This window comes from Callithrix jacchus, chromosome 9 (assembly GCF_049354715.1).
Source record: "Callithrix jacchus isolate 240 chromosome 9, calJac240_pri, whole genome shotgun sequence".
In the NCBI taxonomy this organism is placed as follows: domain Eukaryota; kingdom Metazoa; phylum Chordata; class Mammalia; order Primates; family Cebidae; genus Callithrix; species Callithrix jacchus.
The window spans coordinates 133,638,282-133,665,660 of record NC_133510.1 but is presented as its reverse complement, the minus strand read 5'-3'; the positions used below and the strand labels follow the sequence as shown (position 1 = coordinate 133,665,660).

The 27,379-nt window shown below is 55.0% G+C and overlaps 1 protein-coding gene across 50 annotated transcripts in view; it reads left to right on the top strand.

Moving 5' to 3' along the window:
• Positions 1–27,379, top strand: part of RIMBP2 (RIMS binding protein 2) — a 352,269-nt gene that overhangs the window by 253,709 nt on the left and 71,181 nt on the right. For 22 of the 50 annotated variants that reach the window (XM_078337752.1, XM_078337734.1, XM_078337759.1 and 19 more), the window contains 2 exons: positions 8,008–8,058; positions 23,850–24,054. In XM_078337752.1, the coding sequence (XP_078193878.1) occupies positions 8,008–8,058; positions 23,850–24,054 (256 nt within the window). Of the gene's footprint in view, positions 1–8,007; positions 8,059–9,544; positions 9,695–23,849; positions 24,055–27,379 lie in introns of all 50 variants that reach the window. The other 28 variants (XM_054239125.2, XM_078337728.1, XM_078337754.1 and 25 more) reach the window with 2 other exon arrangements.

The following is a 27,379-nucleotide window of genomic DNA, read 5'->3' as shown; positions in this document are numbered from 1 at the left end:
GGAGGGCAGGAAGGAGAGAGCACTAGGGAAGGGGGGCAGGAAGGAGAGAGCACCAGGGAAGGGGGGCAGGAAGGAGAGAGCACCAGGGAAGGAGGACAGGAAGGAGAGAGCACCAGGGAAGGGGGACAGGAAGGAGAGAGCACCAGGGAAGGGGGAAGGAAGGAGAGAGCACCAGGGAAGGGGGGCAGGAAGGAGCGAGCACTAGGGAAGGGGGGTAGGAAGGAGAGAACACCAGGGAAGGGGGGCAGGAAGGAGAGAACACCAGGGAAGGAGGACAGGAAGGAGAGAGCACTAGGGAAGGGGGAAGGAAGGAGAGAGCACCAGGGAAGGGGGGCAGGAAGGAGCGAGCACTAGGGAAGGGGGGCAGGAAGGAGAGAACACCAGGGAAGGAGGACAGGAAGGAGAGAGCACTAGGGAAGGGGGGCAGGAAGGAGAGAACACCAGGGAAGGGGGGCAGGAAGGAGAGAGCACCAGGGAAGGGGGACAGGAAGGAGAGAGCACTAGGGAAGGAGGACAGGAAGGAGAGAGCACCAGGGAAGGAGGACAGGAAGGAGAGAGCACCAGGGAAGGGGAGCAGGAAGGAGAGAACACCAGGGAAGGGGGGCAGGAAGGAGAAAGACACCAGGGAAGCAGGGAAGGAAGGACGAAGGGGTTTGGGGTTTTTACCTCCTTGGCATCTGTGATGCATCTGGGGGCTGAGAGGGGTACCCTCACCCCAACTCCAGTCCTCAGCTACGGTCCTGCTGTCTCTCGCCAAATGGGCAGGAGGGTGGCACTCCCAGAGCCCCTGGGCTTGGAGTTCCCCCAGGAAGAAATAGGAAGGTGAGAACCCGTGAACTGTTCTCATTTCATTTCCTTCCAGAGCCCAGTGTCTGCACCCAGCCCTGCCCTTTTCTGCTCCTGGCAGGGCAGCTGCCCCTGTGGCTGGAGTGCAGCTCGCTGGCCTGCAGCCTCCCTGCTCAGGCCCGGCTGGGATGGGCCACTCCTCTTCCCTCTGTGGCCCCTCGACCCATCGGACTGCTTCTCCATGTCTTGGATCTCAAAATAAAGGACTCACAGTCATTCACCCAGCCTGGGTGGCGATAGGAATCTGTCGGAGCAGCGTTTCTCCTCCAGAGTTTATTAGTGGAGCTTATTGAAACAGGTAGATAAGTTCTGATGCCGTTTTTCTAATCATTTAGCACGAGATTGTATTAAGGATAGATTTCATTAAGCCTGCGCTGATGGGACCTTCACAGCCCTCATTACCCATCATAATAAGTTGGCAGGCACCTAGAGAAGCAATATTTCATTAGATGTTATCCGCAAGGGATATTGCTGGGACACGGGCAGGAATATTACTCTTTTATCCTCTCCTGCCATGCCTCAAGGACCTTGCCCGCGGCTGGGTGACGCCTGATGGTACCTGTGTCATTCATCACCACTCCAGAAGCCACGTCCCCAGGCTGGGACCGTCTGAGACAGATAATAAGTCTGTAGAAACGCAGAGACTATCCAGGAATGGGACAGGATGTCTTTTCTCAACAGAACATTCTCTAGGAGCCTGCAGTTAGGTTTACCAAGCATTTACCACCTGGAGCCGGCTCTGCGCTCAGGCCCACCGTCTCTTCTGTGAACCGTCCAGTTTCCTTGGCGCCCTTCATCCCCCCCATATTCACTGTGGTCTCTATTTTGGACACACTGATGCTTCATCAGTAGGTTGGGGGCAGAGGGAGAGAAACTGGATGAAACATGCAAGGGTCTATTTTGTAATTTCTAGAGGCTTTGATTTAGTTTTCAAACATGAGAAGAGGAAGGCCGACTCTTGGGTGGCAGGAGATCCGGGGCTGCTTTCCAGAGTGGATCTTTGTGATCAGTTTCCCCCGTGGGTCCCGCCACGCCGCACTCGTGACCGGCTTCCTCATGCCGTCATTCACCACATGTCAGCCGTCGGCCCCTCTAAGCAGCCACTCAGCTGCTGCTCCAGAAGTGGGAACCCGGCAGCGAGTGGGACAGGGTGCTGGCCTCCCAGGCTGAAGAAAGCAGATGAACAAGTAAATGAAAAAGCACGTAAGCCCCGATGAAGGCGGGGAGTGAAGTGACAGATTGATGGGGCCATGACCTCAGATACAGGTGACATTTCAAGGAGCAGATGATACCCCCCACGTGAGAGCCAGGGTGGGATATGTGGGGGTTACGGAGTAGCACGCACAGGGGCCCCCTTGGGAACCAGCCTAGCACACCCAGGGAAGAGGAGGAAGGCGGGGTGGCTGGGTGCAGCCAGGGAGGGGTGAGGGCTTGAATCTGGGTCTGAGGCACAGAGCTGGAGTGCTTGTCTCCACCATGAGGCACAGATCAGCTGAAGACTGGCCCTCATCCCCCTACCAAGATAAAAGTTACCAATCGTCTTTGAACCATCCAAGGCGCAAAGCTGATTCTGATGAGAGTCTGTGGAGCCATCTCAAAGGAGCTCCCTGTTCCCTCTTTCTGCAACCCCAGCTCTATTTGAACCTGTTCTCAGAGGACCCCGTACTCCACAAGTGGCTATTGTTAATGTCACTCATGTGAGGACTTACGGGCCAGTGGGTAGTTCTCTGTCATTTTCTTAAACCCAGGGGCCCAGTTTGAGCTTATGACCTCCAAGGACACCACCCTCTCCTGGTTTCCTTTTCCACTTTTCCACACCAGCCCCCCTGCACGTTGCAGGTGACCCCAAGACTCAGTCCTCAAGCCACATCACTTCTCGGTCCACACTCACCGTCTTGACCTCGTGTAGATGCGTGACTTTCAGCACGCAGGTGGCGACTCCCAGATTCAGATCTGCAAGTCAGACGACGCATCTGACCCACCCTCTGCTCGACACCGCTGCAAGTCAGACGCCGTGTCCCCAGTGGAGCTCCCCTCTGTCCGCAGAGACACCTGCCCTTCTGCTGACGTCCTTGAGCCCTGTACCCGGCAGCACTTCCCGTTTCTGTACAGCTCTTCCTTTCCCTGGAGTTAGCTGCCTCTCCCTTTGCTTCTCTGCACACCCATCGTCCTTTGTTTCCCGTTCCCGGCTGGAGCTGTCATTCCTCTCAGAGTCTCAGTCCTCCAGGGGACTTCTAATTCCATTTTCCCCTCGGAGACTCCTGCCTGGAGCCCCTGGCCTCTTCCTTCGGTCTGGGTCCTGGAAGTGCCCCTCCCTGCTGTCTGGGGGTCTCCTCTCTGCCTGTTTCTGCTCTGACCCTCTGCTTCCTCAGCCGTCATGTAGTTTTTCTTGCCGTGCAATGTGAGGCAGGAGTGTATTTTTCCTGAAATACAGGTGGATTGTGCCACACGCTGAAGCCTCACCTCTAGACCTGACCACCCTTCAGAAAGTGCTGGGTATTCACGAGTCTCCTATCAGGGCCCGCCTCCCAGCACCTTGTCCAAGGGCACCTCTCTCCCAGGCAGCCCTACCTGTTCTCCTGCCCGGCGTGGCAGTCGGAAGAAGCATGTGAGATCGTGTGAAAAGGAAAGCATTTTTTTTTATTGCATTTTAGGTTTTGGGGTACATGTGAAGAACATGCAAGACTGGGACCTAGGCATGGAAAACATTTGTTAAATCAGAGAAATAAATCAGTGGGTGAATGAACAAATGGGTGATCAGCTGCCCAGGGCTCTCCTCCCGGAATCCAGGGATGATGAGCTCACGCTGCAGCCCTGTCTCTGGTAGCTGGGGAGAGGCATGGTTTAAAAAAGCAAAAGGCAGCCAAGCCAGGACCCATGCCGTCTGCTGGCAACCACAGGCTCTCCTGGGAGACTTTGCTTCCTGGAGATCAGGAGCAAGAGCTCATTCACACATCCCTGCCTCCATTCACTCAGCAGACGATTATGGAGCGCCTTGTGTCAGCAACACGCAGTGGGCTTGAGAGCAGGCTGTGAGTGGTCATGGCGATGGTGGAAGTGACACTGGGCACAAATCCGCTGGTGCGGCGTGTCCAGGCTGGGACTGGAGTGTGGGTGTGGCCTCTCAAGCTGCGCCCACCTGTGCCCCACGCTCCACACGTGCCCTGCTCTGCAGCTGCTTCCTCCTCTCCCTGGACTGTGCCAAAGCCAGTCCCCTCTCCGGGCCTCATCGACAATGCCTGCTCCCCAGGTTGTGGCAGGACCAGTTCATTTTTCTCATTGAGTCTCCCTCAGACCACACGCCACTCCATGCCCAGACGCAGGGCAGGTCGACCCGTCTGCTGACGCAGAACATGCCCGCTACTCATGTGGCTGCTCGCCCACTGCTCACCTCCACCTCTTGGTGTTTTAGCTCCGTGAGAGGCTCATTGCACTCCTCGGACGTCACCTGACACCTGGGAGCTCCCCTGAAAATCCGGCGTGGACAGAGGTGCTTGAGAGATGTGGCAAGTTTCCGTCAGTCGGGGCAGTAGGGTGAAGATACCATGAATGAGATGACTGATGATACATTCTCACCGACACTCAACAAATACCTGTGGAGTGAATAAATGAACAGTCAGCTCTCATGTATCCTGCGGGGCAGAGGCTCCGTTGCTTTCTCTGAGTTACAGATAAGGAAGCTGAGGCTAACTAACATGGGACACTTGAGACCTGATTCCGAAACCCCAAGGCTTCCTCTCAGGTGAACGGTCAACCTGGAGTCCGGCCGCGCTCCGATGCTTCAGACTCTGTTTCATGTGTAGGTTACGTCCTTGTCTTACGACAAGCAGCAGTTGTGATAATCCAGTGGTGTGAGCTAAAGGGCTTTTCCGTGTTTATGACTCACCTGCAGACCTGGCCGACTTTATTGGATCTAAACTTCCTCTTGTAGGATGATTGCTTTCAGTTTGAGGGCTGTCCCTGAAATGTGTGATACTAGGAGGAGCTGCGCTCACTGCCCAATGCATAGTTAATGCTGTGGCTGAATTTGCCACGCTGCCCCTGGGTGTTCGGCCTCAGTTGTGTGTGGATGGCCAGGGCGGGTCGTAGCTGACCCATTGTGTTCATTTCAGGTGGTGTGTGCCTCAGTCCTGTGTGTCCCTGTAGTATTAGAAACCGTCCCTCAACCCTCAGCTCTGCGGAACTCCTGATTTGAGGGCCCTTGGTAGCCCTTGGCATAGCTCCATGGGTCTCATTGATGTTTCTGCAGAGCTAAATATTCCCTAACACCCACGGAGGCCCTTGCTCTGCCCCTTCCGAGCCAATGCCTGTCGTCCAGTCACAGTGCCCAGGAGCCTGGATGGCTTATTGCTCTGTGCCCCGTCCACCCCAGCCAGATGCCCAGCTCTTCGGCCACAGGGAGCCTGCCCTCCCTTCTGTGAGCCTGTCTCCCCGGACACTGCTGCAGGCCCGCTGCCCTCCCGGATGGCCGATCCTCTGGGTAACAGGCCTGTTCCTCAGGCCCGTCCTCCGGCGTCGGGAGCTCCAGTGTCCCCGTTCTGCAGGACCACTCTCTGTAAAGGTCACGCTTTGCCCTTGTTGGCCCCGAAATGAGCCTCGCTTAAGCTGTTGCTTCGATTTTGTAAGAATTCAGTGCTGCCAATTTTAACAATCTATTCTGATCGTCCAAATGGCCCAGCTTGCTAGTAGCCTGCAAAAATGCACTGGTTTTCATCTGAAGCTGGAAACCAAGTTGTACTGCCAGCTTGGCTGAGTTTTCACAGCCTGCTGGAGAATTCTCTTGTTGTGTTTTTAATCCTGCCAGTTGAAAACTCTCTTTGACTCAACTGACTCAGTGGTGGTGTCATTTATATAATCCCTGTATGTTCCCGCTTATTTGTGTCTTTTTCTATTTGGTTATTTATTGTTGCTCTTGCTGGGTTTTGCTTTGAAAGGAATAGCTTTCAGCATTCGGCGGTCGGGCTGAATTCGAGAGTGGTGTGATCAATCTGTGTTCCAGTCACTTGCCCAGCTCTTAAAACTCTCACTGGAAACGTGAGAATGGAATGCACGTGAATGAATGAACACAGAAACTCAGACAGCTTTTCGTTTTTAGCGGGGGGAATGGCAGATTTCCCCTCGGCTGGGGAAGCCGAGCTCGTCTCTCTCTCTCCAGCCCCAGGAGGCTTGTGAGAGAGAAGTCAGAGCTGTTGAGAGAATGTTCACTTGCTTGTTCATGCTGTGGCATCGTCCATCACTAATTATTCTCTAGGCGGCTAGAGAAGATATTTCTCTGGAAACTGAGGACTCTAAATGTAAGTTGCAGTGTAGCATATGCATTCTTTATTGTGCGCTATGCTTTAAGAGGTAGGTGAACTCCCGTGTCAGAAAATAATGCTTCTTAAAAATCCCTGTTTTCCCGCTCCACGGGGAATGTTTGGGGGAGTGACGCCAGTGTGAGGGGTGCACAGTGTGCACTGTGGGGCAGGTGGAGCCTGGTTCATCTTTCCTTCTCTGTCTCGTTACAACCTCCGGAAACTGGCCTCCAGTGTCCCACACTTTAGGAATTGTTCCGTGCTTTCACACTTGATGATGACGTTCATTAACACTCTTGGTTTCAAGTGACAGAAAACGCAGACAGGAGATTCTGTTTGCACCTGTCACTGAAAATGTGGCTTCAGATACAGCTGCACCCAGGGCTTAAACCTGCCAGCCTCAGACCCAGCAGAATCCAAGGCCTCCCCATATTGTCAGGACCAGGCTGCTCTTTGCCCTCCTGGGGGGTCAGTGTTAGCCTTGGTTTCCCTGCGGAGGCCCCGGCCACTCCAGCCCTGACCCTCCTGGTGGCAAAGTGGCTGTAGCATCTCCAGCGTCACATCCTCCCAAGCCGAAGTCCAGTGGAAAGGGTGCTCCCTCTCTCCCAGCATTCTCCTTAGGCCCCATGCCACCCAGTTCACCAATTGCTGAGGGTCCAGAACCATGCTTAGCACAGCCGGGGGACAGACCCCAGCCAGTTCACAGGCCCTTCCCAGGAGAGGAGGGCATCGAAGTCAGGCAGCAAACACGACAAGCTCTTACTGTCATCATGATGCTAGGACTTTCAGCTGTGAGGACAAGAAGCCACAGAGTTCCATTTCAGCTGCGCCTGAATCTGCCCTTTGCCCAGGCAGCAGCTTCCTGAGACATTTCTGGAGTGAAACGTGTGAAGTTCCTCCTTCTTCAGGGGCCCAGATGTTTTTGCCACCGGTGCTTTGGGGAGGAGGGGGTCCCTGCCACAAGCTGAAGGTGCCAGACTCTGTTTCATGCTCAGGACCCTGCCCCAGACCCCCCTCCAGGGCCTGGTGACGTCTCAGGGAACCTGGAGCTGATCGGGGGTCAAGTCTGCAGGATTAAGTTTTAGTTAGGGACATATGGGCAGATGAAGGTACTGTCGGAAGCATTGGAGGGACACTGCTGTGCTCTAGGCCTTCCGTGCGTGACCCTTTCTCGGGAATGGAATCAGCGCCACCTACCCTTGGTCCCCAGCCAAGTCCCAGGAGTCGCCCACTCCCTGCCAGATTAGGAATCACTTTGAGTTTTTATAAAAAGCATGAAACCCAACCCAAATCCATTCCATCTAGCCAAGGGGACAAGTGAGAACTCCTTTAGACCCTGACAATTAAGGGGCTTATGCTGTTCACTCAATCTAAATGCCCATCAACAATAGACTGGATAAAGAAAATGTAGTAAGTTCCATGAAATACTAATGGCCATGAAAAAGAATGAGGTCCTGTCTTTTGCATCAACCTGGATGGAGCGGGAAGCCATTGTCCTAAGTGAATGAATGTGGGAACAGAAAACCAAACACTGCATGTCTTCCTTTATAAGTGGGAACTGAATAGCAGACACCAGGGCCTGATTGAGGGCGGAGGGTGGGAGGACAGTGAGGATAGAAAACCTACCTATTGAGTCCTAAGCTTGTCACCCAGGTGAAGCAGTAATCTGTACATCAAACCCCCTGGACATGCAGTGTATCCGTATAGCAAACCTGCACATGTATTGCTAAAACTCAAATAAAAGTTAAAATAAAGAATGAATGTAGGGGCCTATTAGAGGAATAAAAATAAATGGTTCAGACATGGACCTCATTGTCTTCTTTCCCTTTTGAACACTTACCCTTTTCTCTCTCTCCATCATAAAAAGGCTCAGGTTGAGGCCAAGAAGGAGCATGAGGGCGCCGTGCGGCTGCTAGAGGTAAGGAGCGCACCCTGCTTTCTGCCCGGGGGTGGGGACGCTGCGGAGAGTTGCACTCATACCTGCTGGAAATAACAGATAACGTTTATTAAGTTTGCATGCTGGGTGTTGTCCTCAGAAGCCGCCAGTACAACAGGTGCCAGGACGATGTCCGTTCTTACAGGGAAACTGAGGCACGGAGAGGTTAAGCAGCTTTCCCTTGGCCACACATGCAGACTCGGAATGGTGTGTCTCAGACGTGGTTTGCTATCCTCTGCTGGCTCCTCTTGGGTGGAAAGCGAGGCAGCGTGGCTCACTCCCCTACTTGCGAATTGATTTCCCCGGGAGGAAAGGCGGGGGAACCCTCCGGAGGCCATCCTGACCTCTGATGAGCTGCCTTGGGGTATCTTTTTAAGGTGCAAAGCTCATCCTGGGGAGGCATTTGTAGGATCAGAGAAAGGAGGGCGTGGGCAATCAGAGTCCCCAGCGCCATCCGAGACACTTTCCCGTGTGTGGTCCCTGCAAACATGGTGTGACTGGCCTCCTGCCTCCCAGAGATGTGTCCCGCTGGGGGCTTGGGAAGGACACCTGCTATGTCCCAGCTGCATGAGTGGTGTGCCGGGAGTGACCACTCCTGTCCCTGGCTCCTGGTCCAGTGCCAGCTTCCTTGGGAGTGAGTAGGCAGGCAGAGTGGGAGGGCTGTGGGGTCCCCCTGAGGCCTCTGCTGTCTGCATCTGTCACACACAGTGGACGGGCTACAGCGAGCTGGGGCCCCCACCTGCTGAAGTCAAGGATCATGCCGTTCCCCACCCCGTAAGGAGAGGGTTGCATGGGAGTGGATCTGCCCCAGGGTGGCCTCCTCCCGGCTATGTTCCCTGAGGAGAGGCCTTGGTTTCCCAGCATTGGATGCAGTCTCCCTCTTTAGAATGACCTTGTCCCTTGTCTCCGGGGAGGCAGCAGCCAGTTAAAGCCGGCTGTGTGCAACTCTTACGTTGCCTTTTAAAGTCTATTCCTCCCGCAGGAAAAGGTTTCATCATTATCATCGTATACATTAAGATGGATTTTTTGAAAGCCTCCTTTATTAATGACTGTCTGGAGGGAGGAGTGTGAAGAACGGCACATAGGAAAGTGTATAACCTGAGAGAATAGAAACCGGCCTCCCGATGGCCATTCATCCCCCTGGAAAATCGTTCCCTTTCCCTGGCCCGAGTTACCCACCGCACTTGCATTTGCATTGTCTCCTGGCAGGGAAGGTACTTTCCTTTCTCCAGTTGCCCTGGAGCCCACTGACGTGACCCTGTGTGGCTTCAGTCTGCCTCTGAGGGGCCGCCCCACCACGGTGTCACCCCTGCTGCTGCTGGTGCATGTTCTCAAATGCGGTGGCGGTCGCAACGCAGCGTGCTTTGCTTTGAAAAACGGAGCAGGCGACTCAGATGTGCTGGGAGTGGTGCTGTCTTTGGTTTACGGCGTCTTTGTGTAACTGTGTCTTGCTTTGCTCTTCGCGCAGAACACCCTGGACAGCATGCAGGTATTCTAGAGAATAGCGTCTTCCCCGCCCGGCGTGCTTGGCGATGCTTTTCCCGTGAGTGGACACGGCCATGAGTCCTGGGCCTGCTCTGACCTGCCTCTGCTTCCTGAACTGCAGCTTCTGACGCAGGTGGGGGGTGGTTGGGGCTGCTCAGCCTGGGGGAGCCAAAGGAGCTGCTTCCAGGAGCTCCGTGAGCAGGGACTCCCTTCCTCCGCGCATCAGAATGCAGCGCGTTGTTCTCTGAGGTGCCACGCAGGCCCAGGCACATGGCAGTCCCCGTCCTGCCAGGGCTGTAACTCTCAGGCTGGGGTAGCAGTCCTGGGGCTTCAGATGACCACAGGGGAGACACATTGCGGGTCGATTCTACGTGGGGCCAGAGTTGTTGAGGGAGCCTAGCAGGTAACCCTGAATTTGGTTAATTCGGTTCCTGGTCATCAGAATTCAAGCCATGCACCTGAGTGTTACACCCTTCGTTCTGCCTCTGCACTGTGTGGACAGCAAGCTCCTTCCCGCGGGCCAGGGAGGCTGCCTGTGCTCCTCTCTGTCACAGACCACCCCTTGCAGTTCCCCCTGGGTTGGATGAGAGGCTGGGTCGCCCCCCCACCCCACGGCTCTTGAGTTGGATGGTAGGTTCTTGGAAGGAACGGCTTTTCTCACTTCTGGACAAGTGGTTCTCTGAGTGGGTGCCCCAGGGCAGTGGCAGCACCTGGGAACTCGTGAGCAATGCCACTTCTCAGGCCCAGCCTTCCTAATCCAAATTTGCAGAGGGGCTCCAAGGTCGGTTGTAATCACCCTTCCAGGTGTTTCTCATGCCCCTGAGTTCTGAGAAGCATTGTTCAGGGAGCCTGTGAGGCCAGCTCCTGGGGAAGAGAGTATTTTCAGCAGGGCGTCCCCTAGGAAGTCTTGGCTTTTGCAGGGCTCAGCACCTTGGGAAACTGATCCCAACCTGGAGCTATTGACCAAGAAACCATGGATGTCAACTCCTACCTGCCTACCCATCCAGGAACCATCTGTGGTGTGCAGTGGGGGGTTCATGTCGAGGTGTCCGTGGCCCTGGAGAATGGGGCATATTGGTGACTTTCTGTAGATGGAACATTCCACTGGACAGAACAGCCTGCTTCCATGCCCAGCCAGACATAATAGAGAATACCTAGATAGGGTACACCCCAGAACATGTCACATAAAATCCCTGAGCACACAGTGACCCAAAGGTGTCTGAGACGGGTCTCAGTCAATTGAGGACATTGCAAAGGTTAAGGATGCACCTGTGACACAGCCTTGGGGGGGGGGGTCTTGATGACTTATAATCAGGGCAGTCTGGGTACAGCTCGATTTTATGCACTTTAGGGAGACATGAGCCATCCATCAATGTGTGTAAGGTGTACATTGGTTTGGTTTGGAAAGGCAGGACAACTTGAAGTGGGGGCTTCTGAGTCATGGTGTAATCTCCCGGTGGGTTCACCTTGCCTGTTGCCTAGATACAGCCTATGTATCAAGACAGGGGTATTGCAATAGAGAAAGAGTAATTCATGCAGAGCTGGCTGTTCAGGGAACCAGAGTTTCATTACTACTTAAGTCAGTCTCCCTGAGAATTTGGAGATCAGAGTTTCGAAAGATGATTTGGTGGCTAGGGGTTAGTGAGTTGGGAGTGCTGATTGATTGGGTTGGAGATGAAATCATGGGGAGTCGAAGCTGTCCTCTTGCACTGAGTCAGTTTCTGGGTGGGGGCCACAAGACCAGATGAGCCAGTTTATTCATGGAGTGCAGGGTCTGCACGATATCTCAAGCACTGAGCTTAGGTTTTACAATAGCGATGGAATCTCCAGGAGCAATTTGGAGAGGGTCAGAATCTTGCAGCCTCTAGCTGGATGACTCTTAAACAATAATTTCTAGTCTTGTGGACGATTTGTCAGTGCTGCCAAGGCAGTCTTATTCCATGCTGGGAAGGAGGCTTGTTTTGGGAAAAGGCTGCTTCTTCTTTGTTTCAAAGATAAAGTATAGACTAAGCTTCTCGCAGAGTTCCCTCAGCCTACACCCAGGAATGAGCAAGGACAGCCTGGAGTTTAGAAGCACCACGGAGTTGGGTCAGGTCTCTTTCACTGTCTCAGTTATAATTTTGCAGTGATGATTTCAATAGGTAGATGAGAGACACAGGGTTGCATTCTTTTGAGTCTCTGATGAGCCTTCTGCTGAATACACGATTTCCATGTGAGAGGAGGGCAGAGGAATAGTCACTTATGCCTTAGTCTGGCTCAGTGAATCTGCATTTTTGCATAAATCATAGGCCAGAAGAAACAATCAAATACGCATTTGTCTTTGGCGAGCAGAGGGTTAGAAGCTGAGCTCTTTTGTCCCGCACCTGTGAAGATGAATGATGAATTTACATTGCCTGGGTGAAATTCTACAGAACTGTCTCAGGGTAAAGATCCTGAGGCCCACAAGGAATCTCTCTGTGGGAAATTGTGAGGGAGGTATATAGCTTTTCATCTTTGAAGCCATCTTTCTTAGAAAAACAGTGGAGGGCACGTTTTCCAAGTCAGTTCCCAGCTTATTTCCCTTCGGCTTAGTGATTGTGGGTCCTGAGATTTATTTTCCTTTCATGGTTCCCAGATACGCAACTCCAGTGCCATGGACACTTCTAGGCCCTGTTCTTTAAATAATGAAGGGCCAGGAGGTTTTGCTGGCAGCGGGGAGGTGTCTTTTTTCTGGGTCATGCTGTATGGAGTGATGTAGTACCCTGGGCTAGTTTTGGGATTTAGCAAAGATGTGCCTCAGGATTTAACTAATCATAGAACAGACATTTTCAAGAATTTGCCTGTCAAGACAGCCCTTTTTGTAAACCTAAGAACCTGAGAGCAGGCAGATTTCAGATATAGGAGTTAAGTAATGTCTTTGGCACTTAGAGAAAGTCGTGTCAAAACAAAGAAGCAAAAGAAAATAATGAGAGCAGCAGCAACACCTGGGACAGGTGGCCTGTGCTGGGTGCTGTCCTCGGAGGGCATCAGAGAGACATCTCAACCTCCATGAGATGACGCACGTTTCACCTGACCTTCGCCATGTCTGGGGGAGCCAAGGCACAGGCAGGTGACTGAGTGACCTGCCCAGGGGTCTCAGGGAGTCATGGGCAGAATCCCATTCAACCCCAGGAGTCTGACTCCAGAGTCCAAGCCTGCAATGGCAGCTGTACAGCATAGCTTCCTGTCAGCTCAGAACTCTGACCTCCCTGCGGGTGCTGGGTGGGAGCTGGGTGGGAGTCGGGGGTGGGGGTGGGGGATGGGGGGCAGATGGGATGGTGGCCCTGGTCCTGAGCCCTGGTCCTGCCTTCAGAGCGTACTGGAGGATGAATCGCAAGTCAGTGCTGGCAGCTCCGGACCGAGGGAGTGCCAGCCATGCTGCCTTCACCTGCTGTGTTTTCCCCTGGATGTGGGATGGTGGCAGGGCCTGCGAATGCAGGAAGTTGGTTTACCCGGGCCCTTGAGAGCTGTAGTCTTGTTTAACCCCTGAAACCGCTGCCTGAGGTTCTCCGCTGCCTCGTTTTGCTGATTAGGCAATTAGGGCACGAGGCAATGAGCCACATACCAGAGGACACACAGCTCCAGGTGCCAGGGCTAGGCCACGAGGGAGGGCAGGAAGCCAGCTGGTACCTCCTCTCACCAGGGCCAGGCCCCGAGGGAGGGCAGGAAGCCAGCTGGTACCCCCTCTCACCAGGGCCTGGCCCCAAGGGAGGGCAGGAAGCCAGCTGGTACCCCCTCTGAGGTGATTTGAGAAAAGTCTAGGGCAGCGTCGCTTGGACTGAATCGGGGTCTGTGCTTCCCGGTCAGGGGACCCTCCCCGGGAGGAGCCTGGCCCTGGTGAGAGAAGGCGCTGTGTACTTGGTGTGCGCATGTCAGCAGCTCTGTAGTGATTCCTCAGGGCGCCCTCGTGGGAGTCCCTCTCCTTCTTCTTGGCTGTCTCTGTGTGAGGGAGGGCAGAGGAATAGTCACTTACGCCTTAGTCTGGCCCGGTGAACCTGCATTTTTGCGTGAATTCTAGGGCAGAAGAAACAATCAGATTTGTCTAGGGTGAGCAGAGGGTTAGGTGCCAAGTCCTTTTGTCCCGTACCTGTGAAGGCATAGAACTGCAGGTGACGTTGGCCCCGGTATGTCGGCCTCAGAGGAGCCTGGCTGATCATGAACAGCCCCCTTTCCTCTCTGGGTCTCCCTGGGGGACTTTTGGGAGTGGCCAGGTTGCTCGTCTCCCAGGCAGGCTTGGGTCCACCTCCCTGTGGGGGTCTGGCCTGAGGCCTGCCGTGGACCACTGTGGTCTTTGGCCTTTCGGGAGGTCTGCAGCCCTTTGCCTTCAAGGGTCACCCCTTCCTCCGTAGAATAATACTTACAGTTGTATTTTGCATCTAGGGTGGGATAAAGATGAGTATTATCCAGGTTGTATTCATAATGCTGTACTTATCACCCCTTTTCACTTCTTTCCTGATTTTAAAGGAAACTAAAATGGAACCATTTCTGGGGCCCCTGAAGGTAGAGCACCGTGGCCGCAGGCGCTAGGCCTGCTTGCGCTGCAGGGAACCAGCCCTGCCTGGCCCTTGCTCAGAAGCTGGGTGACCACCGGGCATGTGAACATGCTGGGGGATGTGTGGACGGTGAGGGTGCAGGCTGGGGCTCAGGTGGGCCCTGGGCGGGGAGAGTGAGGGTGCAGGCTGGGGCTCAGGTGGGCCCTGGGTGGAGAGATTGGGAGACAGCAGCCAGAGAGACCTGGGTGAGGCCTGCTGCCCGCTGGGTGTGTGACCGACAGTCCCTCTTGGCCCCGTGTCCCTCCCTCGTGCAATGGCCTGACACTGACTCACCCAGGAGGTCTCTCTAGTCAGCATCAATGCATGAACCCCAGGCAGGGATGGCACATAGCAGGTATTCAGCCAGTGGTCAGGGAAGTCACATAAACACGCCCAGGCCCCAACCCAGGCAGAGCGGCACGCCGACAGTTTGTTGCCAAATTGCTCCTAAGGTTGCTGGAAAGCAGTCTCAGTCCAGACCCCAGGAAAGAATCCGGGTGAGTCCACAGAGGGAGCAAAAGGAAGTGCGCGGGAGACGTAGGGAAATGACAGGCAGAGCGGCAGCGCAGGCTCTTCCTCGGCAGGTTTATGGTCATTTCCGGATTATACGCTGCTTGAGAGGTAGATTGTTGATGAGTTTTTGTCAGGGGGAAGGGTGGGCCGTTCCAGGAACTGAGGGTCCCACCCTTTTTAGACCACATAGGGTAACTTCCTGATGTGGCCTTGGCATCTGTAGACTCACGGCGCTGCAGGGAGTGTCTTTTAGCAGCTAATGCATGATAATTGGCATATAATCAGCTGTACGGATGACCAGAAGTCACTCGTTGCCATCATGGTTTTGGTGGGATTTAGCCGGCTTCTCTACTGCATCCTGTTTCATCAGCAGGGTCCCTGTGGCCTGTGTCCTCTGCTGACCTCGCTCACCTCGTGACTTAGAATGCCTTAACCATCTGGGAATGCAGCCCAGTAGGTCTCAGCCTTATCTTACCCGGCCCCTGTTCCAGATGGAGTCACTCTGGTTTGAATGGCTCTGACACTAAGTCAGGTGACCCAGTGAGCCTGGACCATCCCTGGGTTCTGCCCCAGGTTATGCATCGGGCCCCTTGCTCCCAGAACCACTCCATTTGGACACCAGCTGCCAGCACAGCACCTGTTTACCTTCACAGAGGCGAGGGAGCCAGAGGAGGGCCCGGAGCCAGGAGCCAGGGGTGTAGCAGGGGTGTCTTTGGATGCTTCCGCCATCTTTAGAAATAGCAGCAGCCACATCTGCAAGCCTCTGCTGCTTGTCCAGTTACAGTTGATTTGCCTGATGACTGTGCCATCTGTTCCTGCCTGGTTCAGACTCGGTCGCTTCTGAGCAGTGCCCTGCAGGCCCCAACACCTCCAGGTGGCCTCGGGATGGGAAAGAGTCAGCAATATGGGGCTGGGTGCATCCCTGCAGCCGGGGCGACACCCAGACCCAGGCCCAAACCCAGGCAGAACAGCACTCTGCATCCGGAAATCAATATTGAGGTGCAAACGCACCCACCTCGGGCAGGACGACAGGTTACCATTTTCTCTCATGCTGGAAGTGGCTCCTGCTGGCAACAACTCCCCAGGGTGTTAGCCCCAGTGGGGATACCTCCAGCAGTCACAAGAGCCTTCGTCTACTGCCAAGAAGCCAGGGAGCCGTGCTCAGGCGAGGAGCTGAAAGGAAAGGTGTGGACAGGCTGGGAGTGGTCAGGCAGAACTCTCAGCTTCTCCTTGGTAGGAATTTGAGGTGGGGGAGGCTGTGCCCCATTCCACATCTTCAGCACAGGTTATAAGGAAAGTAAGTCTCACAGCAGATTTTCCCATCAGACCGGCATTTACTGAGCACGTGCTTACAGAAACGCAGGCACGAGAGGTCTGTGAGCTCCACGCGGTCCCAGCACTCAGCACTGCTAGGAGGGTGTTTTGTGTGTCTCGGCCCCCCGGAGCTCATTTTGGGGAAAGCACGTCAGCTGGTAGGGGGCTTGGGCCACCAGAATCCTTGACTCAGCGTTCGCACACAGGACCAGCTAGAGACCCAGCTCCCAAGACCACAGGAGCAAGGCCTCGCTCGGCTATATCCCACTCTTCAAAGGTGGGCAGTGCTGAGATGTGAGCCGGGTGACACAGCTGCACTTTAACCAGCGAGTGCCCATTTCTCCCATCCCTTATGCTTAGAAAAAAGCCGAGAATTTTACCATTTATTTTCCCTGATATAGGTCATGCCAGTTAGCAAGACTTGGCCATCGGTGGAGATGCAGCCAGGCAAGCATCCTCAGGGCAGCTGTCCCAGCCTTCCTGGGGTCTGCACTGGCCACCCCTGGGTGGGGTCCTCAGTTATGGCGGGGCATTGCCCAGCTCGTCTGTAAGTGTGTGCTCAGTGCCCAGGCAGATGTGTGCACCCATCCTGGAGAGTGGCAAATTCTAGGTCCCAGAGCTCTCTAGGCCCAGGAGCAAGTGAGGGATCATCCTGTGTTGGGACTTATGTGAGTACAGCTGGGGACATCTGCAGGGCGAGGGCATTTGTTCCAACCTGACCCCACATGCACCCAGCCTGCTGATGCAGGCATGCCACCATCTGCTGGGTAGAGCAGCACCATGGCCAGCACCTATGGCCCACAGCCCACAGCCATAGCTAGGTGTGCCTGTCAGCCCCAGCTGCTGATGAGCCTGTAAGTACGACCTGCTTTTAAACTGTGAGATTTTCCAGTGAATTGAAGATTCCCCGTGTGTGTGAGGCTGTTCTTGCATTTCTATGCATTGCTATAAAGGAATACCTGAGGCTGGGTCCTTGATGAAGGTTATGAAGGTAATTTATGAAGGTGTCAATGGCTCACAGTCCTGTAGGATGTACAGGAGACCCTGGGAAACTTAGAGTCAGGCAGAAGGCAAAGGTGGAGCAGGTGTGTCACGTGCTGAGAGCAGGAGCAGGAGGGTGTGGGGAGGTGCCAGGCTCTTCAACAGCCAGACCTGTGTGAACTTGGAGAGGTGCTCGTTATGACAAGGACTGCACCAAGCCATTGGTGATGGATCTGCCCCCAGGACCCAGGCACTTCCTGCCAGGCCCCACCTCACACACTGGGGTCACATTTCAACAGGAGATGTGGTAGGGAGGACACCCTGCTGTTCCTGGGAAACCAGAAGCTTTGCCTTCAGTGGCTGCTACCGGCCGAGGCACCCACCCTTTGGATGCAGCCTGTTGCTGCGCTCACCACCCACCCCAAATCCCTGCAGGTCTGCCTGTCCCTGTCCTGCCCCTGCCCCTGCCCCTGCCGGCACCCCTGCTGGCCTCCGTGCAGTGCTGCATCCACACAATGATCTGCTGTGGCACTTCAGTCTCCCCCCCGGGACCTCGCCACCTGAGGTATGAGGAGTGGTTGGCAAGAAGGAGCTGGGCAGAGCCAGTGTCCCTACAACCTGTGGCCCAGGCTTTCTACAGCCCCCTTGAAGAAGCAGGGCAGTGGGGTTGGGACATCCACCCCCTCCACATCTCATATGGAAATATGGCCCCTGGTGTCAGAGGTGGGGCCTGGCAGGAGATATCTGAGTCCTGGGGATGGGTCCCTCGTGAATGGCGCACACTGGCCCTGTCCAGTGACTTGTTCAAGAGAAACATCCTCAGGGAGGAGGCGGCAGCTGAGAACCTTGGGGAACCTCTCAGACTTCAAGAAGGGAGTGACTTTGTGTCACCAGGGGCATGGAGTCTCCTGTGCAGTGAGCCTGGGTGGGTGAGGGCACTGTGGGAGGGACTCCGGGAGAGCTGGCTCTCACTGCTCCTGGCATCCCTCCTGGCACCCCTGCTCCTGGCACCCCTCAGAATGGGGGGATGTCCCTGGAGCCAGGATGTCCCCGGGGAACCTGCAGGTGATCTGAGGTCAGTGTCCACTGAGAATACCAGTGTCCCTGCTGTTACTGCTGCTAACCCTGCATCTGCCGCTCCCAATACTAACCCCAGACTGCTACTGTGAAGGATGATACCAGTACTCCTGCAGGTAGTGACGATGGTACTGCTGCCGGTACAGGTAATGCCGATATTGTTAATGCTGTGAGTCCCAGCAGCGCTACTGTACCACTGCTCACACCAGCCTGCTAATGCTGTGAGTACCAGCAGCGCTACTGTACCACTGCTCACACCAGCCTGCTAATACTGTGAGTACCAGCAGGGCCGTTACTGTACCACTGCTCACACCAGCCTGCTAATACTGTGAGTACCAGCAGGGCCGTTACTGTACCACTGCTCACACCAGCCTGCTAATGCTGTGAGTACCAGCAGGGCCGTTACTGTACCACTGCTCACACCAGCCTGCTAATGCTGTGAGTACCAGCAGCACTACTGTACCACTGCTCACACCAGCCTGCTAATGCTGTGAGTACCAGCAGCACTACTGTACCACTGCTCACACCAGCCTGCTAATGCTGTGAGTACCAGCAGGGCTGTTACTGTACCACTGCTCACACCAGCCTGCTAATGCTGTGAGTACCAGCAGCGCCATTACTGTACCACTGCTCACACCAGCCTGCTAATGCTGTGAGTACCAGCAGCGCCATTACTGTACCACTGCTCACACCAGCCTGCTAATGCTGTGAGTACCAGCAGCGCCATTACTGTACCACTGCTCACACCAGCCTGCTAATGCTGTGAGTACCAGCAGCGCTACTGTACCACTGCTCACACCAGCCTGCTAATGCTGTGAGTACCAGCAGCGCCATTACTGTACCACTGCTCACACCAGCCTGCTAATGCTGTGAGTACCAGCAGTGCCGTTACTGTACCACTGCTCACACCAGCCTGCTAATGCTGTGAGTACCAGCAGTGCCGTTACTGTACCACTGCTCACACCAGCCTGCTAATGCTGTGAGTACCAGCAGTGCCGTTACTGTACCACTGCTCACACCAGCCTGCTAATGCTGTGAGTACCAGCAGCACTACTGTACCACTGCTCACACCAGCCTGCTAATGCTGTGAGTACCAGCAGCGCTACTGTACCACTGCTCACACCAGCCTGCTAATGCTGTGAGTACCAGCAGCACTACTGTACCACTGCTCACACCAGCCTGCTAATGCTGTGAGTCCCAGCAGGGCTGTTACTGTACCACTGCTCACACCAGCCTGCTAATGCTGTGAGTACCAGCAGGGCCATTACTGTACCACTGCTCACACCAGCCTGCTAATGCTGTGAGTACCAGCAGGGCCATTACTGTACCACTGCTCACACCAGCCTGCTAATGCTGTGAGTCCCAGCAGGGCTGTTACTGTACCACTGCTCACACCAGCCTGCTAATGCTGTGAGTACCAGCAGCACTACTGTACCACTGCTCACACCAGCCTGCTAATGCTGTGAGTACCAGCAGGGCCATTACTGTACCACTGCTCACACCAGCCTGCTAATGCTGTGAGTACCAGCAGGGCCATTACTGTACCACTGCTCACACCAGCCTGCTAATGCTGTGAGTCCCAGCAGGGCTGTTACTGTACCACTGCTCACACCAGCCTGCTAATGCTGTGAGTACCAGCAGCGCCATTACTGTACCACTGCTCACACCAGCCTGCTAATGCTGTGAGTACCAGCAGCACTACTGTACCACTGCTCACACCAGCCTGCTAATGCTGTGAGTACCAGCAGGGCCATTACTGTACCACTGCTCACACCAGCCTGCTAATGCTGTGAGTACCAGCAGGGCCATTACTGTACCACTACTCACAGCAGCCTGCTAATGCTGTGAGTACCAGCAGCGCCGTTACTATACCACTACTCACACCAGCGCTTTCTGGAAAATACCACTCCTGCTGTAGCTACTGCTGCTGATAGTGCCCTGTAATGCCAAAGCAAGGCTGCCCCTGCTGCAAGTAATGCAAATGCCAGTGCCACTGACGCTGGCACGTGATGACAGCTGCTCCTGCGCTGCTGTGCTGACGGCGGCTCTGTGTGCTCAGCCTTCCGTCTGCGGCCCCTTTCTGAGCACCAAGGCCACATTGTCACACTCCGTCCTCACGCCCATTCTAGGAGCAGCTCTGTCATCCTGGCTGTTTCACAGAGGACAGAACTAACCTCTGCCAGGTGCAGCCCTGGCTGCTCACGGCCACTCTGGCCCCGGGGCTTCCTTCCTGGCCTTTCGCCCCACTGCCCCAGCTGGGGAATGCTCAGGCCTTCCTCCCACCCCTCTTCCCTCCTGCTCCTGGCCCAGTCACCCCAAGCCTCACCCTCAGAGGGAAGGGGAGTCCAGCCCTGCCAGGGGAGTCTGGCCTCAGAACCTGGGTCTTGGGTCTGTGGTTCCCTCTCCCACGGGAACTCTCAGCTCTAGGTATCCTGTGAGTCTGTCCTCCAGGCCCTGCTCTGTGCATAGAGGATGCAGACCCCCTGGCAGTTGGTTGGTGGCCCTCCTTTACCCACGAGCTCCTGTGAGGGATCTCAGGGCCTCCTTGGTGAGCCTCCCTGATGGCTGCCCCTCCACCCAAGCTCTGTCTGCCTTGGACAGAGGTGACCTGGTTCATCTGTAACTCAAGGGTGCACCACACTTGCTGTGCGTAGATTTGTTTACCCGCAGCTCATTGCGATCCACCAAATATCTGTTGGATGCCCACCCTGTGCCAAGTCCTGAACTAAGGGCTGAGGATAGACTGATGGGCCAGACCAAGGGGCTGACCTCAGGAAGCACCATCATGGCCCACACAGGACACAGGTACAGGACTTGCCAGGCCCTAGGGACCAAACTGCAGAGACAGTGCAGCTCCTGCTCGGTGCCCCCCACCCCTGTCATTTCTGGGAGTCCCGTGGAACCATGCAATAGCAGGCAGCCTGCCCTCTTCCCTCTGTAGTGCCTACAACCCACCCTCCTGTGAATTGAAGCAGACAGCCCGCAGCCTGCCGGCCTCTGCCAAGGCGAGCATCAGAGGCAGAACCCGAGTCAGGCTCTGAGCCCTCAGGCTCCTTGATGGGTACGGCCTCCCCGAAGGTTGGCCGTTCACATGGCGCCTTTCATGATTTTCACCGTCTCTACGTGCTACCTGTTTTCTTCGTTCCTATTGTTTAAAATCTGTTCACATCTGAAAACTTTATTTTGAAGTAATTTTAGATTCATGGGAGTTTACAAAAACAGCAGGGAGCGTTCCCATGGCCCTTCTTCTGGCTTCCAGGTGGTGGCATCTTCCATAGCCAGACTGTGCCCTCAGAGCTGGGAAGCCCGTGGGGCTGAGCTGGAGCGTGCTGCCTGCCGCTGGGGAAGTTACTTGCTTTCTCCAGTGTTTACAGCTACTCTTTTTTTCCTGTATAGTTCTATGGTATTTGGTGGCATATACAGATTTGTGTCACCACCACCGTCAGGTATACAGATGACTCTGTCACCAAGACACTCCCTCATAGGACCCTTCCCAGTCACACCCTCCCCAGCCCGAAACCCTGACAACCGCTGATCTGTTCATTGCTATCATTTTATCATTTCAACATTGTTGCATGAAAAACCTATTCACTTTTTTTTTTTTTTTGAGACAGAGTCTCACTCTTGTTGCCCAGGCTGGAGTACAGTGGCTTGATCTCGGCTCACTGCAACCTCTGCCTCCTGGGTTCAAGCATTTCTCCTGCCTCAGCCTCCCAAGTAGCTGGGACTACGGGCATGCGTCACCCTGCCTGCCTAATTTTGTATTTTTAGTAGAGACTGAGTTTCACCATGTTGGCCAGGCTGGTCTGGAACTCCTGAGCTCAGGTGATCCGCCCACCTCGGCCTCCCAAAGTGCTGGGATTACAGGCATGAGCCACCGCGCCCAGCCTATTCACTTTTTTAGTTAGGTCATTTTCATAGATGCGAGGTCAAGGAATGGGTGTGCCAGTGACATGTTCCTTAATGCACGTTAGAATGAACACATGACTATTAAACGTCTCCGGCTCCTCCACACCCGGGGAAGGCTTTGTGAGTGCCTCAGGGGTGCCCGGGGGCTTGCTGGCTCACACAGGTGAGCTCAGGGCCCTTCGGGGTCCAGTCTTGCCCACAGCCAGCAGTAGCAGCTGTTCCCTGGCTGCCCTTTGGGGCCCATTGCTGTGTCTTAAGGGTGGAACCAGCAGATCCAGAAGCCCCTCAAGCCCTTGAAGCCCCAGAAGCTGAGTGGTCATCCCACCTGCAGACCCCAAGTTTGGGGTTGGAGCTGTCCCGGGCTTGGGTTCCCTCCGAAGCTTTCCATGTCATGCCCGGGAGCCCCCCATTTTTAGCTGTGTGCCCTCCTCGGTAGACACAGCCGGCTTGGCCAAGCCCATTCAGCTTTTTAAAGAAGAATACTGCTGATTTCTTTTAATGAATCAAATAAATTAATTATAGGCTTTGGATTTGTTAGGTTTATTTTAGAAATCCGTGATCTCAGCCATAAATAGCGCTTCATTCTGGACAAAGGAGCTGCCTGTGGAGGGTGGCAGGGAAGGAGCGAAAGGGGGAGGAGCACAGAGGTCCGTGGTTGCCAAGCCCTTAGCTCAGGTCCTGGACGCAGCAGGAAACAGGCAGGCAAAGCCCTGCCCTCATGGGGCTGACGTTTCAGTGGGGAAATGTCAGTGTCGTCAGCCCCACAGACGGCATTAATCATTCTGTAAATGGGATTTTCCCAGCCATCCTAAAGTAAGGTGTGGCAAGAAAGCAGCCTTGCACGCGGACCCAACAAGCCACCCCCCGAGGGGCACGGTACCCAGAGCTCAGGGCTCACCTCACTGATTCAGCGAATGCTCTCGGCACCTGCTGGTTGCTGAGTCCATGCAGAGGATCGACAGTGTGTCCATGAGCCAGAAAGCAGAGGCTCAGGGCCTGGAGTGCAGTCGTGGACACAGACGAGAAATAAACAGCCCAGGAGCTAACGTAAGGTAGAGCCCGCCCTCCGGAGACCCCTCTGTGCTGCACCTTCTGTGATGGGTGCCAGAAACCCGTCTCAGGAGACCACGTCTCACATGGAGCTCGAGTCCCAGGGCAGCAGGGAGCTGGGCTTTGCCCATGAACCCCTGACCTGGGAGGAAGCACACCAGTCAGTGATGTCCCCAGACTGGACCCCACCCAGGCCCATCCTGCCCCAAGGAAGGAGCTTTGCTGGGCTGCCCCTTTCTTGTGTGTGTCCCCAGGTGGTGCTTGCCCTCCCCAGAGCTCCCGAGGTGTGTTCGTGTTGTCTGCAAATGCAGCAGTGTTGCTGACTGAACGTAGCAGATAGAGATCCCTCACTGCTCAAGTGGCGTTCTTAAGGGTTCCACAGTCCCAGGGGCACGTGCCCTGGATGAGAAAAATGGCGTCCCTGAATCGGTGGGACGGCACCTGAGCCGCTCACCTGAGTCTGCGCCATGTCACAGCCTCATACTCCAAGTTCCAAATAGCTCTAGCAAAGCCTGCCAACTGCCAAGTGGCCGGGCTGCGTGCTCAGCCCAGAACAATCTCCGGTTGGCTGCGAGCTGAGTGTTTGCAGGATTTCTTGGCACCCATGTTTTCTCACGTTGGCCAGCAGCCAGGTGGCACAAGAAGCTGGCTTTATAGGCGTCACTCTCCCGTGGAGGTGGGAGGCGGCCCTGGCTGCACACGTAACTCACAGACACATGCACACATGCTACGAGCTCATATGCACATGCACACACGACACAGGCTTCTTCACAGACACAGCATATGTGCATGTATACACACACCTCTGCACACATGCAACACATGTGAACATGTGCATACACACTTCCACCACCCAAAGCTGCTGCTGACCCCTGTCCCACCTCTGCCGCACAGTCCAAGGTTCGAGAGCTGGAAGAGAAATGCCGGACTCAGAGTGAGCAGTTCCACCTACTGTCCCGGGACCTGGAGAAGCTCCGGCAGCACGCTGGGAAGGTTGACCTGCTGGGTGGCAGCACGGTGGCCCCCCTGGACGTCTCCACAGCCCCTGGCAAGGCTTTCCCGCAGTTCATGAATGGCCTAGCCACCTCCCTCGGCAAAGGTAACCACCTTGACCTCCGCCTTGACTGTGGTGGGGAAAGAATGGCTGTTAGCCACCTGCGAGGCTGTGTACAAGGGAAGTTGGTTTGGTGACAGCTGGCAGAGGGTACGGGGTCCTGCCACAACAGTGGGTAGGATGAGAACAGGGCTGCTCACATCCCTGGATGCACAGTGCATCCAGCACCTCATGGGCACCCACGAATGTGTGGCCCACACATTTTCTCACCTGTAAAATGGGCCCATTTTACAGATGAGAAAAACCAAGGCACTAGCGTGGGTCATACAGACGCTGATGAGTGCTCAATCTAGGATCTGAACCCAGTCTGGCTGTAGAGTCTACCCAGGAACCACTCCACGAGGATTTCTTGGCTGGGTCCCCCCATTGTTCTGTGAAGTTTGTTTCTCTGTTGCTCGTTTTTTCTTCCTTCTTGTCTCTGCAACCTGTCGGTGATGTCAGGACAAGCTGAGAGCTTCTGTTCCAGCAAAGGCAGCAGTGAACGTAAGCCCTCCGCCGTCACAGTGCTGCTCAGAGGCAGGGCGGGAGAAGCTCCCTGCGCACGCCGGGGAGTTTAGTCTTGGTCGCAGGCAGAACAATCACAGGTGTCCTGTAAGCAGACCTGGGGGGAGGGGCCACGTCCAGGCACTTCCGGGATGACGGGGATGCAGAGGTGACAGGCTTCATGCGGGGGTCTGCCTGCCTGTTTAAGAAGTTGGTTTAAAAAAAATAGGGGAGATGAGCATCTGAACCTCACTGTGGAATTCTGTAAAAGAGATGCTTTGCAAATTTCCCCTAGTTCTTATTAGAATATATGATAAGTACCTTGGGTGCTTTTTATCATTAAAATAAGGAGATGCCACTTGTGTCTTGCTAAAAAACGTTCTCCTGCCTCTCTCCTTTTCCCATGCCTCCCCATGTGGTCCATGCATCAGAGAGAATGTGGGGTGGGGTGAGTGGCCGAGGCTGCGGGAGGCCAGTGGGCAGGGCCAGGGTCCAAGCGCTCCATCGCTCACCTTCAGGCGCTTGGGACACCTGGGCTGCATGCTGTACCCAGGCTGTGACACAGAGCTCCTGCTGGCAGGCAGACGATATTCCGGATCCAGCCGGTGCAAGCCGACCAGGTGACAAGGTGGACGGTGACCTGGGCTCTTCTGGATGGTCGTGGAAGGCCGCTGCTGAGAAACCACATTTGAGCTGTGAAAGGTGGAGGAAAACAAGACAGTTTCAGTTCTTTCCCAGGGAAAACAGAACTCACCTGCGGACTCCCCACACGTTCTCCCTCCTGTGAAGGGCCACACACAGCCCTGCACCATGCAACAAGAAATGCAGGCTTCTGCTTGGAAAAACCCACAGACACTCAGGCCCAGAGTTTTTCCTGGGGGCTGCTCACATGGGCGCCACAGCCACCGAAGCTCCAGGCTCACAGAAGGAAAGCAGGTGCTCAGCCTAAGCTGTGTGCTGTGCACGAGCCAGGCCTGGCGAGCACCTCCATCAGTCAGGGGACAGCTTCTTCCAGTGTTGGGGACGTTTCAGAAGCCGAGTTCCTGACAACAGCCTGAGCACCTTGGAAGCTGGCCCTTCTGAAAGCGGCAGTCCCAGGCCTGCCCGGTGAGCCCGAGGCCACACAGCATGTGAACGTGGGACCTCCAGCGAAGCTCCCGGGTCGGGGAGACGGGAACAGGTGGAAAAAGGAATCTGATGAACAGTGGTGGAAAATGCACACTCAGTAAAACCAGAAACACTGAAGCGGTACCGACTGCCTTCGCTGAGCCAGGGCCACCTGGCTGAGGGTGGGTGTGCACCACACCCCTGCTTCCTCACAGACCAGAAGATGCACCCTCCTAATTAACCCAGTTCATTTGACCACTGTTTCCTCACCCACTGGGGTTCCCTAGCACGGCCCATGCCCATCTCCCCTGGCACTGCCCTGGCACTCTCCTCACAGTGCCGTGTCACTTATGGCAGCTGATGCCAGTGCCTCAGACAGCTGCCCTGTGCCACCCAGACCCACCAGAGCGCTCCTCCCTGCAGACGGCGCAGGCCCCTCTTCCAGGCCTCGGCTCAGGGTCTCTGTTTTGTTCTTTTTTCTCCCAGTCCCTGAGTGTGTTTACTTGGCTTTGTACATTGTTTCCAACTTTGAGGCACTGTGGATAATTAGAAATCATATATATTTAAGGTGCACGACTCGATCTGATGTAACGTAAGATCAATTGTGAAGTGATCACCACAGCCAAGCTAATTAATGCACCCGCCTCCCACCCACCTCCTCGGCGGTCACCTTTCCTTTTCGTGGTGGAAACCCTTAAGATCTGTGTCCTTGACAAATTTCAAGTCTACAATTCAGCACTCTTTTTTTTTTTTTTTTTTCCAAGTTGGAGTCTCACTCTGTCTCCCAGGCTGGAGTGCAATGACGTGATGTCAGCTCACTGCAACCTCCATCTCCTGGGTTCAAGCCATTCTCCTGCCTCAGCCTCCTGAGTAGCTGGGACTACAGGTGTGCACCACCGCACCTGGCTAATTTTGGTATTTTTAGTAGAGATGGGGTTTCACCATGTTGGCCAGGCTGGTCTCTAACTCCTGACCTCAGGTGATCCGCCCGCCTTGGCCTCCCAGTGCTGGGATTACTGGCGTGAGCCATGCACTGGCCTACCATCCAGTATTCTAGCTGCGTTCCTGTTTGTGTGCAGGAGTTCCCCAGAGCCTACACAGCCTGTGCCTTCAGCCAGTAGCCCCGCCAGCCCCTGCTAGCCACTGTTCTGCTCCCTGCTTCTGTGATTGGGCTTGTAGAGGTTTCCGTGTGAGTGGGGCTGTCTGTGCCCCGTGCCTCTCTGTGCCTGGATTACTCCATTTAGCCTAGAGTCCTCAGGTCTATCGTGCTGTCATCAGGGCAGGGTGTCCTTTCCTGAGGCTGGATAACGTCCCATCGTGTTCATATCTGTATTTTTTATCTGTTCATCTGCCGCAGACCTTCCTCCCATGCTGATCTGACATAGCGGGTGCTGGAAGATGCAGGGCTGGCCACAAGATAGAGAAGGAATCCCAGGTGGATGTGCTGTCACCCAGGGCTCCTCTGGCCAGCGGCTGGCGTGGGCCATGAAGGGACTCGGGTTCTGTATGGGGAAGAACCTCTGGCGGAGGCGGAGGCTCTGGAGTTGGCATGTGAGGCCAGCATTGCACATGGAACTGTCCCTGGGAAGCTCTAGGAAGGGAGTGTGCTGGGAGGGGTTCCGTCTCTCCTGGCCCCACCTGCCCCCGGCACAGCCAGTTTTTCTTCCAGTATGAGAGATGGGTTTTTTCTTTTCAGTAAAACACCAGACACAACCATTGA